This window comes from Etheostoma cragini, chromosome 11 (assembly GCF_013103735.1).
Source record: "Etheostoma cragini isolate CJK2018 chromosome 11, CSU_Ecrag_1.0, whole genome shotgun sequence".
Taxonomy (NCBI): domain Eukaryota; kingdom Metazoa; phylum Chordata; class Actinopteri; order Perciformes; family Percidae; genus Etheostoma; species Etheostoma cragini.
In genome coordinates, this window is record NC_048417.1 from 2,918,288 (window position 1) to 2,934,419 (window position 16,132).

The window sequence follows — 16,132 nt, forward strand, 5'->3', positions numbered from 1 at the left end:
TGCTTAGAAATTAAGTGTTAACGAGCAGTTGGACAGGTGTACCTAATAAAGTGGCCGGTGAGTGTATATATATATATTGCCCCTTGTTTTGAACTTTGAGCCTGACCTCGGCCCGAGGGGGGTCCAGCCTTTCTTTGTGTGTGTTTGGGGAACATTTACTGTGTAGGTGCCTGCACTTCCATTTCAACAGCTCGGGTTTTCTAAATCTCTGAGTACAGCCAATCACTCGTTTTAGGGCATGCCATCTTTCGCACAGAAAAGTCGGTTCATAATGAGCAGGCTACACAAACGTGCTGTAAATCCCATGTTCCATATGGCATGGAGACCCAGAACCTGTTTGATTGGTACAACAGTAAGGACTGAGGATCTGTCCCAGTTCTTCATGACACTGGCAGTGACAGATGCTTGAGAACATGCATGTTCCCCCTCTACAGCTAATTTTACTGAATTTAAAGTGGGGTCCAGGGACCTCCAGGTGTTCTTGAGGGAGTTCCATGGGGTCCGCAACTTACCCAACTTTTATCCATAAGTAACAGCGACAGAATGTATGACTTTTTGCATGAGTTTCATTCACTCTCTGTACTCCAACTAGATGGGGGGGGGGGGGGGGGGGGGGGGGGGGGGGGGGGGGGGGGGGGGGGGCCTGGGACAAAATCTCGTCTAAATCTCCGTGGTTTAATTTGTGCCAGTTTTGGAGCCCTTCATGTGAAAAGGTTTAAGATGCAGATTTAGACTTTACCAGTTTTGCTCTTATAGATGCAGCGTTAAGAATCAGAGGAATCAAATCCAAGGCAACAGAAAGCGATGAGTCAGGTTTAATAGATAAAGCAGCGAGGAGGGGGATGTGTAATTTAGCAGCCCTCCCAGCCCTGAACATGGACTAGGAAAAGCTCGTAGCTGTGGTTGACTCTTTGAAAGAAGACCTATTGGAGATTGGGCCTGTTGATGGAAAAGCCAAGACATGTAATCAGCAAGCTACTCGTTCATTTCAACTTTCCTGGCCTGAGCGTCCTTCCCCTCCCTCGATGTGCTGAGCTTTGTTTGTGGAAGCCAAGGTGGAGAGCGAGCATGTTCAAACTAGAGCGTTGTTGGACACAAAGCAGCCAATCCTCCATGCTTCAGAATACTAAACAGACAGGATGTTTCTCCTTTTTTTTACATTTTCAAATCCTTGCATCAGTCATTATAAAGGAGATAGGGGGAGGGGAAACTACAGGACCTTGACTCACTTTGAAACAAAACACTGTTGACATGTTTTTAACATTACAACTTTGGGCCAATGAGGGAAAAGAAGGCCTTGGCTGATGTGTTTTTGTGGAACGGCTGCTTCTCTGGACGGTTTTATCACTGGACTAATCACGGGTTGAGCTTAAGGTCCTTCACAGAGGAGAGATTTATGTTTGGGCATGACACCAGGGGTATTAGAGCAGGAAGGTGCAGCTGCGGCAAAGCCACCCCTCAACAGCTGTAACTCATCTGCATCTGGACTAGGAATCAGGCTGTACTCTAGCAGTATTAACCATCTCGGCTCCTCTCAGTGCAATGAAGAACTTGTTCTTAAACAAGAACAGAAACAAATGAAACCATGCAGCGGGCACTTTCTCTCTGTATCTGTACCTCTCTCCATTTGGGGGGCTGCGCTTAAACCCACTCCTCTTTTTTTTCCTCAAGGAAACGAGTTTCCAGCTTCCTATGACTCATTCTTTCCATCAGGTCATTTTCTAGCCACTCTGCTTGTGGCTGCCCCGAACACTGCATGTTTTCTGATGATGATTTCCTCTCCATATGAGCCAAGGAAAATCCATAAACTATCTTGTCTCCTCACATTTGATAGTAGGTTTCCCAGGTTCTCTCTCTTTTTTCCTTCTTCTGGATGTGTGCCATGACCAGAACCGGCCCTAACCTAGTTGGGAGTATTTTGTTTTTCATGTTTTTGTCCTTTTTTTTTTTTTTACGTATTTGATGGGTTTTTCATGTTTAAGGCACGTTTTTTTACAATTGTCTGATGCTTTTTTCACATTTTTTAAATTATCTTCAACTTTTCAGTACTTATTCAGACCTACGACACCCTTAGCGTTGGCTTATACTGCCTACGCCAACCCTGGCATTGACTTTCTTTTGGGAGTCTTTGTTATCTGGCTGATGTCTGCTGAATGCTTGGCACGGGTAGACACATGAGTCATGTTGAAGAGCTCCAGACTCCATGTTTTAAACCAGGAGAGGAAACCATCTGCCAGCGTCGCTGACTGGTGGAAAATCCAGATCAAGCAGTCCTCGTGGAAAGGGAGCATGCCTTTTCACCGTTGTCACGGTTAAACGGGGCTTTTACGGCGTCTGTGGAAAAGTGTGCGGCCTGCAGGGAATTAGCCAAGAGGAGGGGAAAAAAATGAACATCCCTCTCCTCCTCCTCCTCCTCCTCCCTCTCAGCCAGGCTTGTGGTGTGTTTTTTAAGACTCTAAAAACCACACTTCTCCTCCAGTAAATTTTCTCTCTCACTCTTTCAACACGCAGTGTTTGAAATCTCTCAAAACCCAACGGGGAAAATCCCCCTCCAGCTATGTGCCAGACATCTCTGGTGTTTTATGTCATTGTGTCTCAGCAACGTCTCAGAAAAGACTAAAGTTACATCCAGATTACCTGTGAACATAGTGTTTAACTGAATGTGATCCTAACAAGAGCTTTCCTAATGCAGCCTTTTCAAAGCTTAAGACACACTATAAGGAAATGTTAACTGGAATTGTAATCCGCTCACTAACAGCTAGGCCTGTTCTTGTGAAACCAAAAAACAGATCAGTGTAGAAAAAAAAAGAAGGTTGCTTTCCAAAAAACCAAGATTCATGGCAAAAGTGCTTCCGAGCAGCTTTAAAAATGAAAAGAAATTCTCTCTGCGTTTCAGGAAGTGCTGGCTTTCATTGGGATAGGCCACAACTTAGCCAAAGAGATGTTCCTGGCTGTTAAAAGGCAGGGCCCTTTCATTTCTGATCTAGGTTTTGTGTCGTCAAATTTGCGGCTGACAGAACAAGGACAGCTGAGAAAACCTTCAGCTTGTATTTGATAGTCGGAGTGTCGATCTTCCAAAATATCCTCAGATTAAAGCTGTAGACCTCAGCTGAACCAGCTGGTTGATAGAGGCGATGTTTGAGTCTCACAGCTGTGTGTCATCGGGTCATTTACAGATCCTGGGTGGTGAACGGGACTGTGTGTCCTTACGCCCTTTAATGTGAGTCAGACCTATACCTGACCTTTAGTCAGACCCCCAGACTGCTTTAACATATAATATAATATACACACTCGTCTTGAGGTGGACAGATGTCCCGGCAATGTGTAAGAAGTCATAATGAAACATATAAAAATGCCATTGCTTTTATCATTCTGAGTATATCTTTAAGCGTTTTTCACAATTGTGATTCATTTTTGCATTCAATATTGCAAGAGTGCATTCAGTAGATTTGAACTTGTGAGGAAATTCATGATTTAAAATTCTTCACAATATTTGAGAAAGAATACATGGGAAAAAAGAAGCAAAAGTGAAAAAGGGGAGAAAAAAAAAAACTAATAAACATTTAAAGGGGGGGTGGTGGGGGGGGGGGGGGGGGGGGGGGGGGGGGGGGGGGGGGGGGGGGGGGGGGGAGAAACACCACATGCAGAAACTAAAAGAAATTTTGATTGTGTATTTTTGTGGACGTGTGTGTGTGTCTTCCATAACATTGTCCGAGCTATTATCCAAATCAGAGAGACCTACATTACAATTATGGGATTATAGGTTATGGATTTAGGAGTGATGAATTACACGGTGCATTCTTACAACATCCAAGCTTCGAGTTCCCTGTATATCGAGATTTTGAGATTTTGCAATGCTGCCTTGTTAAAACAAGTGTATCACTCACATCTGTAATCTACAGTATCTAGACGTTGGCTTGGTCTGATCTTGCATCAGGAGTCTGGATGGATCTGCCATCAGGCTTTAGGGGCTGTCTCCCTCATCGCTCCATCTACAAACTTTATCAATATTAATATCCCAAGTGTATTATGTTGAAGGAATGACCTTGTTCCTAATCAATCACTTAATAAAGTTAGAGGCTATTCCCACAGCAAACATGTTGACATTTTGAATGGGAGTCAGCATGGATGATCCCACGAACCTGAAACCAAAGCAGCTAAATGGAATCCAGCCATCATACGTTTCATTAACCAGTGCAAGTAGAAATGTCTTCTGTAAAATAAATAATGAGGGTGTTAAAAACCTTTTAAAAAGTTACGTTTCTGTTGATATACATTTGGCCCACAATGTAATATGCAAAGTGCCAATGCAATCCTCAACTCCGTTTAAATTATTTTAACAAAATATTTGAATGAAGGCTCAATCAATTGCACTTTATATTGCCATGTTTTTTTTGGTCTGCAACATGTTTTGCTACTGAATAAAAAGGCCAAAAAAAAAAACCTCCATATCTATCTATCTATCTATCTATCCATCCATCCGTCTATCTGTCTGTCTGTCTGTCTGTCTGTCTTCCTGCATCTGTCCTGTACATCCGTTCTTGGCAGTGGGTTTCCATTTCCAGGTGTGTCTTACACAAATGTAAAAACGGGATTGAGCCATGTTAAACATGTCTTGCTGCATGAGTCCTCTGTATACGTAGAGCTGCCCTTTTACCTGACTGTCCCTGCTCTTTTTGGTTTTTGGAGCCCCCCAGAATGAACTCCTTCATGTTGCTTCACTTGGGAAAAAAAACTGAAAATGACATGAACCTTGTAGTCAGAACCTCAGTAGTCAGAGCTACTCTGCTCCACCTTTGTTTTTTCTGTAGCTGGCCACCTGACTTACCTGCAGTCTGAGGCTCAGAGCTGCCACCTGCTGTTGACAGGAGAAACCGGTGGTAAAGTCATCAGAACGTTATCTCTGCAGACCTCAGAGAGGTAGACTTTAAATATAGAGTCCTTCTGACAGGACTCCTGTTAAGGCCAGGCACAACCCTCAACATGCTCGGAGCTTCCCTCTGCATTCATAGTGGGCATCATCATATATTCTGGACAGAAATTATTTTGCCTTTTTTAACAGAAAAATATTCTCCGGGTTGTTGCGTGTATAGCTGCTGATAATTGATCTTTATCACTTAATCTCTGTGTGAGGCGCACATTATAAATATTAAGTCACCTTTCAAAAGGAGATAATAACAGCTGCACAGAGTAACAGCTGCCTCATATGAGGCAACAGTTTCTTTTCTTTGAATTGAAGAGCAGCTGTTGCACACTCAAACCTGACATTATGGCTTTATTAGCATATAAAATGTAGCATGATTTGTTAGGCAATATATTACTCCGTAGTGGTATCAAACAGGATCCTAACTCAGCCATATCCCCCGAGGAAGAAATGCATTTCAGGCAGCGTTGTGGCTCAGTGAGAGAAGGGTCTCTCTCCGTTTGTGTTGAGGTTTAACTCAAAAGCATCAGGGTCAATATAAGACCTCCAACCTTACTTTATTTGCAGTGCATGCTGGGATAGGCCTCAGCACTTGCCTAACAGAGGCAACAGAGCAGGGCGCCCGGATAGCTCTGTTGGTGGAGCGGGCGGCCCTGTGTAGAGGGTAACGCCTCAAAAGGCCAAAAATGCCCTAATTAATCTTAAAAAAGAAGATGGTTAGAGCAGTGGTTCACATCAAGGACCCTTAAAGTGACAAACAATAGACCAGGGACCCTGTTTGATAAGGTTTGGTCCCAGAGCCCCCCCCCCTCACCCATTTGACAGGATTTTTGCTTTTATTACAGAAAGCGGATGAAACCCATGGCCAAAGTAGTCCTACATTCTGCTGTCATTGTGTTACTTATGGATTCATGCCTGAGATTGTCCTCGCCACTGTTGGACGTGTTCTTGGGGGAGGGGGTTGGATTTCTTTGGGTCTGTGTAGTGTGGCCTAGACCTAGTCCTTCCTTAAGGTGTCCTGAGACAACTTCTGTGTTGATTTTGACACTCTAAATTAAATTGAAGTATATAGTAAAACATAAATTCATCAATAAATAGCTGTGCTGGGGACACCCTGGAACCTCTTCAAGGACCCCTAGGGATATTATATTGTTTGAAATTTTGGATATTGTAATATTGTAATATGACGTAAGTGTTGTCTTTTCCAGGGTTGTCATTTTCTGATCTTACCAAACTGTTGTAACCGTTCTATTATTTGCCTTTACCGACTTAGTCATTATATCCACATTACTCATGATTATTTATCAAAAATATCATGGTGTAAATATTTTGTGAAAGCACCAACAGTCAATTAGTCCCTATAATATTGGCGCAAAATCAATGTATGTGGTAAAAATACTGGGATAGGTTTAATTTTTCCAGTAGACCCAGCTCCAGGTAAGCTACATATTGTCCTGTCTTGTCTTCAGTCTTAGGGGTAAATGTCCTCAAACTATCATGCTAGAGAACAGGTGTCTCTGGCGCACCTTTGGTGGATAAACAAATAGGATTACTTTTAAGTGACTAGACAGAGCTTCTAAACTAACAGTGTGCTCCCCCGTCTGCATGTTCCAGGAGATGATTTGAGCTGCTCGGCGGACGGCCAGGTGTACACCAACAGGGACATCTGGAAGCCGGAGCCATGCCGGATCTGTGTGTGTGACAACGGCCAGGTCCTCTGCGACGAAATCCAGTGCGATGAGCTGACTAACTGTGAGAAGGTGGTGATCCCCGAGGGCGAGTGCTGCCCTGTCTGTCGGACGGATTCCCAGGGCGGTGGCGGTGGTGGAGGCGGAGGCGGTGGCGGAGGCGGGGGCGGCGGCAGGGGAGACAACGGCCAGGGCACTTTTGGTGGTGAGCCGGCAGCTGCTTTCTACACTGTAAAATGACGGCTGTGAATCTCCAGTATTTTTCCTTTAGATTTCACAGCAACGCTACGTCTGTTTTTTACAGTAGAATGCTGTAAAGTTTACATTACAACCTTGTCGTCATGACAACATCACAGTAGTCCAAGTATTACGGATGGAATCACAGTAGTCAAAGCATTACTGTAAAAAAAATTACAATATAGCCACTATAGTACTGTAAATAGTAAAGTACACTACTGTATTTTTATTTTTTTTATCTTATGTTGTGTTTAAATGTTTTGTTTAATACAATGAATACATAAAATACTGTGAATGGAAGTATGTACACTTACTGTAAAAAGAATTCACAGTAACTTGCTGCCAATCGTTGCCAGTAAGTTACTGTAAATTTTACGTTAAATTTGTTACAGAGTGTGGTTACTTGTTGGCTTGAGAAGTAGGGCCCCAGTGGCGGATGTAGCACTTTGGGGGCCAAAGGCAAACAAAGACATGCTACTTCACTAGTAGGGGGGTTGCTGATGACAGCTTGTCTTAATACATCCATGCATTTTAGCGCATTGATGTATGGAATGACATGATTATTGGTTTAAAAGTAAGAAACAAGCTTAAACATAAGTTGAATAGGTGTTAATGGGGCCCCTGGTAGCTCGGGGCCAAAGGCCATCGGCGACCATCTGTAGGGTCGGTCATTTTCTTGATTAAAGGATTTCTTAATTTGGTTTATAAAATGTCAAAAAAAGTCTGAAATGTGTCGACCTTTTGTGAATGACTCAAAAGGTACTCAGCGTGCTGCCACAGACGAGAAAAGAAACTAGAAAATCTTCACGTTTATAAACTGAAATAAGAGACATTTTACCTTTTCTTTTGTCTTTACTTTGACCATGAAGACAATATATCAACGTTTTTGTTGCTTTTTACAAAGTTTTTTTGTGTAGTTTACGTATTTTTTTTTTTTCATTGTAGTTTTCCTTTCATCGATTTTGCCGCTTTTCCAACATTTTTCACCGGTATTTCGACTTCCTTTTTTTCTGACATAATTTTTTTTTTTTTCGAAAAATTGGTCAAATTTGACCAGAAGACAACATGGGAGTTAAAAAAAAAAAAAAAAGGGGAATTGTTGGGTTTCTGTAAATAGCATCACAGAGTGCGTTCTAGACCTGCTCTTTTATAAAAAAGCGAAAGCGATTATAAATGACTCAAACCAATTTTTCTAAAATAGTTGGCGATTACTGTAACAGTTGACAACTACTTGATTAATCTTTGCAGCTCTATCGAGACGTGAAAAACACGTCAATGCATAAATATCTTTTTTAACTGATATTTAAATCGTTGGTGGAGGGCACAATCACAAACAAATATTTTAACAAATTACCTGTACAGCCCAATTAAAAAAAAAAGGGAAAAATGAGATATGTATTAGTTTTTAACATGTCACAGTGTTGCCAGTGAAATAATCTATTTATCTGTGAGAAGCAAATAAACTAATGAGAGCCATTATCACGCTGTGGCACATCACTCGCCATTAGGGTGATGTGTTCACTGACTGTTCGTTACCTTCACTGACCTGCAGAGCGATGACGAATCAATCTGTTCACAGCTGCTCAATACTCTCCGCTCACTTTGATGACTCATTGATGATGTTAGTACCCATTAGTCCTGCCATACAGCCCAGTTACAGCCCAAATAATGTGATCTTTGTGCTTTTTCCTCATTGTAGACGGGGGCAGGATCTATAAGGTAGGCCCAGTTCTGGGATGTCGGCTGTTATCCACACTTCATGACCTTTGACACCCTATTTTATTGCTTTAGTGTTGTACTTGTTTTAGCGTCTCATCATTTCTATGCCTTCAGTGTTTATACTTATGTGTGTGTATGTACTGTAAATAGACTTGTATAGTTCTGTTATAATTGTTTTTTAGTTTTTTTAAATAGTTTACTCATTTCTATTTGTCTCTAAATCCTTTTTTCCTTTTTCAAATCTTTATTGATTTTTCTTACCTGATGTTTTTTTTCAATCCCTGTTTAGCACATTGAATTGTATGATGTTTAAAATGTGCTATATACTGTAATGACTGATCAACTGACTGATTGATAGATTGACAGATTGATAGATGTTTGCTGATATTCTCACCCTCATGGAGTATGAGTTTAAGATGTTTTGTCGCTGATCTGTTTATTCAGGGTCAGAAGGGAGAGCCCGGAGAGGTGCCACTTGTAAGTGTTAAGTTAAATCTTTTTAACAGGTCTACAATTTGAGTCAAAAAACACGGTCCGACTGCAGGTTATAACACGCGTGTTTGATGGTGTCCCTGCAGGTGACAGGCATCAGAGGCCGCCCTGGACCTATGGTGAGCATCTGTGCTGTACCCCCAAACCTCTTTGAAAAAGAAGTTCTCCTTCTCCAAATGACATGTTTAGTGTGAATACTCTACCTGAGCCGACACTAGATGGCATGAGAGGACAGCTACCTGGTGCACAACACCACCTCACAAGGACTACTTCTGCACAGCGGGATCGTCCTCCAGGCGTCTGAGGGACATTTTATGAGCACCCCTGTGACAGGTGTTTCTGTAATGTTTACGACTGCAATGTCATCACTCTCAGACTTTGATTGGCTCTTTGTTTCTATGACAACAGGGACCTCCCGGCTCCCCAGGACACAGAGGATCTCGAGGACACAAAGGCAGGCCTGTACGTTTTTTTACCCTCACACCTCTAACTATTATCAGGAATATCAAAGATTAGTGCAAATATCATTGGTTTCATATTTATTTGGGGCTTTTCAGCGGATATATGGTAGTCCACAACATATTTATTGGGTTAAAGTATACATTCATAATTATATAGTTTTGTTACTTAAAACATAGTACAATATTAGTCTTAGTCTATACGTGCATGCTTCTGCTTATTGGAATTTGATAACAATAATATGGGATGGAGCCTTTCAGCCTTGTGTTTTCATTATTTAAACATTAACATTGTTATAGCCTATATTTAGATTTATTGGTTTTGAATATATCATGATGTCTTAATCAATTAATCCGCCGATTATTGTCCAGATTAATCGTTTGGTCTATAACATTTTTGGAAATAAGTGAAAAAAGTCCATCATAGTTTCTTAAAGTCCAAGGTGATGCCTTTAGGCCTTGTTTTGAAACCCAAATATATTCAGTTTATTATGATATAAAAACCTCCATATTTGAGTCTGAAAAGAGCCTTTTCTGCCATTTTTGCATGAAAGGATCAACTGATTATGAAATTAAGTTTCCGATTACTTTCTCAGTTGATCGACTAATCCATTGGTCGACGGATCGTTGAAGCTCCACGTAGTTAAGATGCTACAAATATGATTACTAAAAATATATCACACAGCTCACGTTCACACACACACACACACACACACACAAACACTATTGTCATCATCTGCATTTTAAAGGGTAAAAGAGTAGAAAGGTCTCGTGTATTGCGACAGTTGTCTTAATAAATAAAAAATAACCGCAAGAAAAAAAAAAATCATACAGCACAACTGTGTCTAGAAGTCTTTGATTTCAGTGCAGAGTTCAGTGTGCTGACATAACACCTTGACCTTCACCTTATACACGGTTCCATATTGTAAATTTTTTTTAGATGTTTAACTGTAACTTTTGACTATTTTTATCTTTTTATGTAAAGCACTTTGAATTGTCCTGTTGCTGAAATGTGCTACACAAATGAAGCTGCTTTTCCTTAAAAAGTACTGCCGTAAATGTACTTTTTGGGGTTCAAGGGCAAGAGACCAGCACTCAAAAATATAGTGTTACGTGCCAAGTTGATGTATAATGTGCTTCGCAAGCAAAAACATAGCAGGCTGATGAATGAATGTGCCCCTCTTGGTGGAGTTCCAGCCTCATAGGGGACCACTGCGAGGCTGATTTATTAGTACCAGTGGTTCTCCGTCCGTACACAAGTTACGGCTCCTGGTTCATAAACAAACACAAATTAAACTGCATCATCTGTATCAAAGGGCATCCACTGGCCCCACTCTACATCTCGGCCAACGCTGATCGATGGATGGATCCAGATTTTAGTGTTTAGACCAAACGTTGCCACGGCCACAAAGTAATGACTCAATGTCAGACGGAGCGTAGTTTTACGATGGTGTAACATCGAGACAATCAGCACCTCTCTCTCTCTGTCTCTCTGTATCTTTCTCTCTGTCTCTCTGTCTCTGTCTCCGTCTAGGGACTGCGGGGCCCTCCGGGTTATGATGGAGAGCCTGGTGTACCAGGTCAGCCCGGTGAGCCAGGACCTCCAGGACCTCCGTCGCATCCTGGAGTGAGTCATGCACTGAGGGGTCTATAACATGGCGCAAACACACAGATGGACCTATGGGATTACTTTTAATAATGAGGATACTCTACTATTAAATTGTATTAGTATTGCTAATAGTATTAGTAGTATTAGCAGTAGAAGTATTAGTAATATTATGTAAGTATTACCATGTAAAGGAAGAACAAACAGATTGTGTCATTAAACCAACCCTAGACTTCAGACTGTTGTATCGGGTCATGTTGACTCTTTCTGACATGATGTCAACACACACTGTTATAAATTAACAGAATTCTATTATATATACACACTGTGTGTGTGTGTGTGTGTGTGTGTGTGTGTGTGTGTGTGTGTGTGTGTAAACTGTAACAATGCATCGTAAATCAGTTCAAGATTATAACAAGTGATGATAAAAAATTTATCATAATGCAATTTTCAAAGTGCCTGGGGCAAGATCTACTTTATATTTCACTTGTTTGACTTCACGTTACTGCGTCTTCTTAGTTTATCCATGAGATGAGGTTTCTTTCTATGTATTAAGTCATTTTGATGTGGGATGTTTTAAAATAATTGTCAATTGTTTAATTAATTCTAAAGGAAAATGTTCACAATTTTCAGTTCCACTTTCACGCAGTTTATATAAAGAAAAGAATATTATTATATTATAAGTTATAATCCGTTAAAAGAAACTGGGAGAAAATCTTATTGTGAAAATAGGAAATCAAATCTTGAGTTACGTATATCGTTATATTCCTACCACGTACTACAGCAAGACGTCTTCACACAAGGGCCGCACTTACGCACAAGAGGACCAATAATACCCTGGTACCTTGGAGCGAGGGATCACCTTCATGTGTCTTGTACTGGCACTCAACTCTTGTACAAACAATGGTGTAATTTCTATCAAGTTCCCAGAATTCAACCTGTCTTTAACGTCTTTTGTTGTGTATCATTTGTATCCATATTTGTCTTTTTGCTGCTGATAAACAGGAAATAAACCTATGTGACCAAACGCGGTTGAGCTAACCCAGAGTGTGTGTGCGTCCCGTGCAGGGCCTGGGATCCCAGATGGCTGGAGGCTTCGATGGGAAAACAGGACCTCAGGCCATGATTAGTGGCTCAAGGGTAAGAGTGTGTTAGTAAAATATTAAATAACCCAATGTGTTAGTGTTTCTTAAACAACAATCCACACTCGTCTTTTCCAATTTGGTTTGATTCTGTATTGGAAAAAAGAAAGAAAGAGGATTTGTTATTTTGTAGTTGTTTACCAATCCATATTTAATACATCTTTAGGCTCTGAGGTCAGAGGGTGTCATATTGTCGTTGTTGGGTAGAAATCTTGTATCTCCATATCTCGTCATTTTTTCATAAATCAATGCTTTTGGTCGCCCTTTACATCTGTCTGTGGGATTTACAGATATTTAAATGGTGACACAGCGATTTGGTTTGACTTTGTCTGAGCTCAATGGAAGCCTCACTAGAAGGTTTTTGGATGTAGGCTACACGGTTGTACAGCCGCCATGTGATGCATAGATTGTAAGCACTCTTACATGATTTTTTTGATAATTTTCCATTAGGCAAACCACTGCTGTCTATGTAAGGGTTGATGTTCCCATTGTCATCTATGATGGATTGTCGGGGTGCTGCTGCAATTCAGTCATAAAGTTTGGGAAGTTAAGAGAGACCTTTTTAAAAACAAATGGTCAAAATTGGTGCAGTAGAGAAAAAAAAAAATTGATTCATATTTCCCATAATGCAACACCCACGTTCACCAGGTGGGATGTTACAGCTGCCTCCAGCTTGTAACTCAGGCTTTCTATATTATTCAGCCCGCTCCAGAACTACAGCAGACATTACACAACATCAGTCAAGCTTCGCAGTTTAAGGACTACTCCTCGGGACGAGTACACTACCCCGTGGTGTTTAATCATCAATATGATGCGGTTTTATATGTTGTTTATAGCTTTCTGCTGTAAAGAACGCTGGAACTTTCAAGCCTCCCGCCACATAAACACCCCCAATCAGACTTTTTGTCCTGTTCAAATCACCCTTTTTTGTTGGATTTTCACCTATTTGCCACATCCACATGGAAAAGCTCATGATGCAAGTATGATGCCTCATTTGAAACCTTACGTCTTTAGATAAAGCCAAATGTTTCATGTGCTTGTTTTGGTAGAACCCAACCTGAACTACTCGGCTATAATAAGTCATATTTGAAAATAATAATAACTGGGACATGCTTTATGCCACACTATGCAGAACACCACAAACACCTTCCACAACTGCTACCATCAAATGTACAAAACATGTTGTTAACATTAAAGCTCAAGATATATTAACTTCTGCCCAACAATTTAACATCTACTGTTTGTTTTTATGTAGGGAAAAAAGAAAGCCTTGATGACTGAAGCGCTCATTTATTAAACATTTAAAGTAATATTTGGTTTATTTTTTTTAGCCCTGGAAAAAACATGAACCATCTTGTTTTATAACTTTTCAGCGTATGACCTCAGATTAGGATACAGCTACTGTGGTTTTAAGTAAAAACTACATTATAACAAATAAACCAAAAACACCACTTTGGCAGACTATTGACATCTCCCCCTGCTTCTAATTCCATCACCATGAGCAGAGCGGAAGGAGGACAAGGGGAACAAAACCTTTTGGTAACTTTTCTGATGTTTTACAGTGACAAAGAGCTACATTTAACTCTAAAAAATTAAAAATCAACACATTTGTTGACGCTTTTTTTTTTCCCCAATGGTTTTTCAACTTTTTCTAACGGTTTTGTCTCTTTTTTGAACACTTTGACGCTTTTTTCAACGTTTAACACTGCGTAACACTTACTTATTAACTTTAGTTTTACAGTTAGTTTTGGATAGAGATATATATATATATATATATATATATATATATATAAAAAATAATACCTGATGTTTGAGTTAGAAAAGCAGAAATTAGGAATTCTTGAGACTAAAATTAAAGGAAAGTAGGTTGAAGGATTATCACAGACTGGAATATGTCAACTTTTACTCAATACAAAAAATTAGGTTAGTGGTTCTTATTGTGGCATTGGCGTCCCTGTTGTGGTGGATTTGGAGAATCGTGACTTTTAATTCTATGCTCCATCCTGTTTGTTATTTGATTTTGCATCCTGTGTGTTTTAGGGTGAGGCTGGAGCAAGAGGCCCTCCAGGGCCTAACGGTGCACCTGTAAGTCCACAGCATCTTCAGCAAGCTCCCACCTCATTCTACATTTTATTATTTAGTTTCAATCCCTGCCTGTCTTTTAAATGTTATGTCTTTTCCTCGCTCTTCTAAGGGTCAATCTGGACCCCAAGGACCACCTGGAGATGTTGGCGATCCAGGGCATATGGTAAAACAACATTCTTCTGTACAATTTGTGCGTACGGTCAAATCACCAACACACTGTGTGTGGTTTTGCACGTGATTTACATGGTTTTGGTGCTCCACTTCTCAACACCACGCCTACTGTTCATACACAGCTGGGTTGGCGTGAAAGCGTTTTCATTTCACTGTGATGGATTTCAGAAGGATAAGGTGTTAACATACTGGCTTTTTTCAGGGTCCACCTGGGCAAAGGGGACCTGAGGGCCCTGCAGGGAAACCAGGTGAAGATGTAAGTAATTGTTTCCTACTGAAAACTGCGTCAGATTTTAGCAAATGGCCACCAGCATTCCCTGGTGACACTGTAAATGTGTGCATTCAGCTACAGTAAAACTGTAATTAGTAGTTACAATAGTAACTAACTAAAAGTAGTAAAAATGTGTTGTTATAATTAAGTATCATCAGTGAGCTGCAAACATTTTGAGTAGTTTTCCTTTCATGGGTTAGCAACACAAAATAAAAGACTATGACTGTAACATTGTTGTAATAAATTTTATATTTTAAGCATCATGTGTCTGTTTCCAAACATCTTGATGAATGTGACGTGTGATTTGGGGGCGTTTATTGCACTCTCACTGCTAAAACATGTTGCAGCCAAATCACAGTTAGTAAGGTGTACATGTCATGTGTTCACACAGGGAGAACCAGGCAAATCGGGAAATAGCGGAGAAATGGGATTCCCTGGATCACCAGTAAGCTTCTAGACCTCTATTCCTCCGTCACACCACTGCACACACTGGATCTTCTGTCTGTCATTCACATTACACAAAATCAGACTGTGTGTTGTAAGTGCACCTTCAATAGAAACACCTAACAATGCTGTTTAATGACACCTATTACAGGGATCCAGAGGATTTCCAGGTACACCTGGGCCTCCCGGACTGAAGGGTCACAGAGTGAGTCGAGATTTTCTGAAACGTTACAGGAGTAGTTATATATAGAAATATAACTGGCTTATTTTTCTCCTTTTCTACATGTTTTTCTTCTGTTTTTGTTAACAGGGCCATGCTGGAATACTTGGGCAAAAAGGTGAAACTGGAGCCGTTGGATCCAAGGTACGAACTAATTCAAATACAACTATTATCAGCCTGTCAGTCCGTTTGTTTGACTGGTTGAAAAGCTTATTTCTACTGGAGTTGGTTAAGTAAAGTCCTGTTTGACTTAATAACTTAACTAATTCCATGCCTTGCTAAAGTAAAACCTCTTACCATGTAGCACTGCGTTCTCTCACTAAACAAGTCCGTTTGTCTGTGGTTTTGTAGGGTGCCACAGGGCCCCCGGGTCAAATGGGAGCGCCTGGACCTATGGTAAGTTATATTCTAATGCTTTCTTTTTTAAATGGGCTGTACTTGAAATAGAAATACTGAAAAAAAATAAAATAAACACGACCACATGGTTGCTGTATTTCATACAAAACATCATAAGAACCTGTTCATGAAAAGGTGTTGCCTCCACACGGCTCTCACAAGCCTTCCGCAACTCATCAAATACCAAACCCTTTTTCACGGCTCTCTGCCCTTAATATACACACAGATGGACCGTCTACCAATAGACAATAGAGAAGCTCGGAATAACACACACACACG

General features: G+C 40.6%; 1 protein-coding gene across 1 annotated transcript in view; it reads left to right on the forward strand.

Annotated features, from left to right (window-relative positions):
* col5a2a (collagen, type V, alpha 2a) overlaps positions 1 to 16,132 on the forward strand; it is a 53,029-nt gene that overhangs the window by 15,870 nt on the left and 21,027 nt on the right. The window contains exons 2-15 of the mRNA XM_034885995.1: positions 6,539 to 6,817; positions 8,549 to 8,568; positions 9,013 to 9,045; positions 9,147 to 9,179; positions 9,469 to 9,522; positions 11,053 to 11,145; positions 12,193 to 12,264; positions 14,307 to 14,351; positions 14,461 to 14,514; positions 14,725 to 14,778; positions 15,185 to 15,238; positions 15,389 to 15,442; positions 15,548 to 15,601; positions 15,809 to 15,853. Coding sequence (XP_034741886.1) covers positions 6,539 to 6,817; positions 8,549 to 8,568; positions 9,013 to 9,045; positions 9,147 to 9,179; positions 9,469 to 9,522; positions 11,053 to 11,145; positions 12,193 to 12,264; positions 14,307 to 14,351; positions 14,461 to 14,514; positions 14,725 to 14,778; positions 15,185 to 15,238; positions 15,389 to 15,442; positions 15,548 to 15,601; positions 15,809 to 15,853 — 944 coding nt within the window. The remainder of the gene's footprint in view (positions 1 to 6,538; positions 6,818 to 8,548; positions 8,569 to 9,012; positions 9,046 to 9,146; positions 9,180 to 9,468; positions 9,523 to 11,052; positions 11,146 to 12,192; positions 12,265 to 14,306; positions 14,352 to 14,460; positions 14,515 to 14,724; positions 14,779 to 15,184; positions 15,239 to 15,388; positions 15,443 to 15,547; positions 15,602 to 15,808; positions 15,854 to 16,132) is intronic.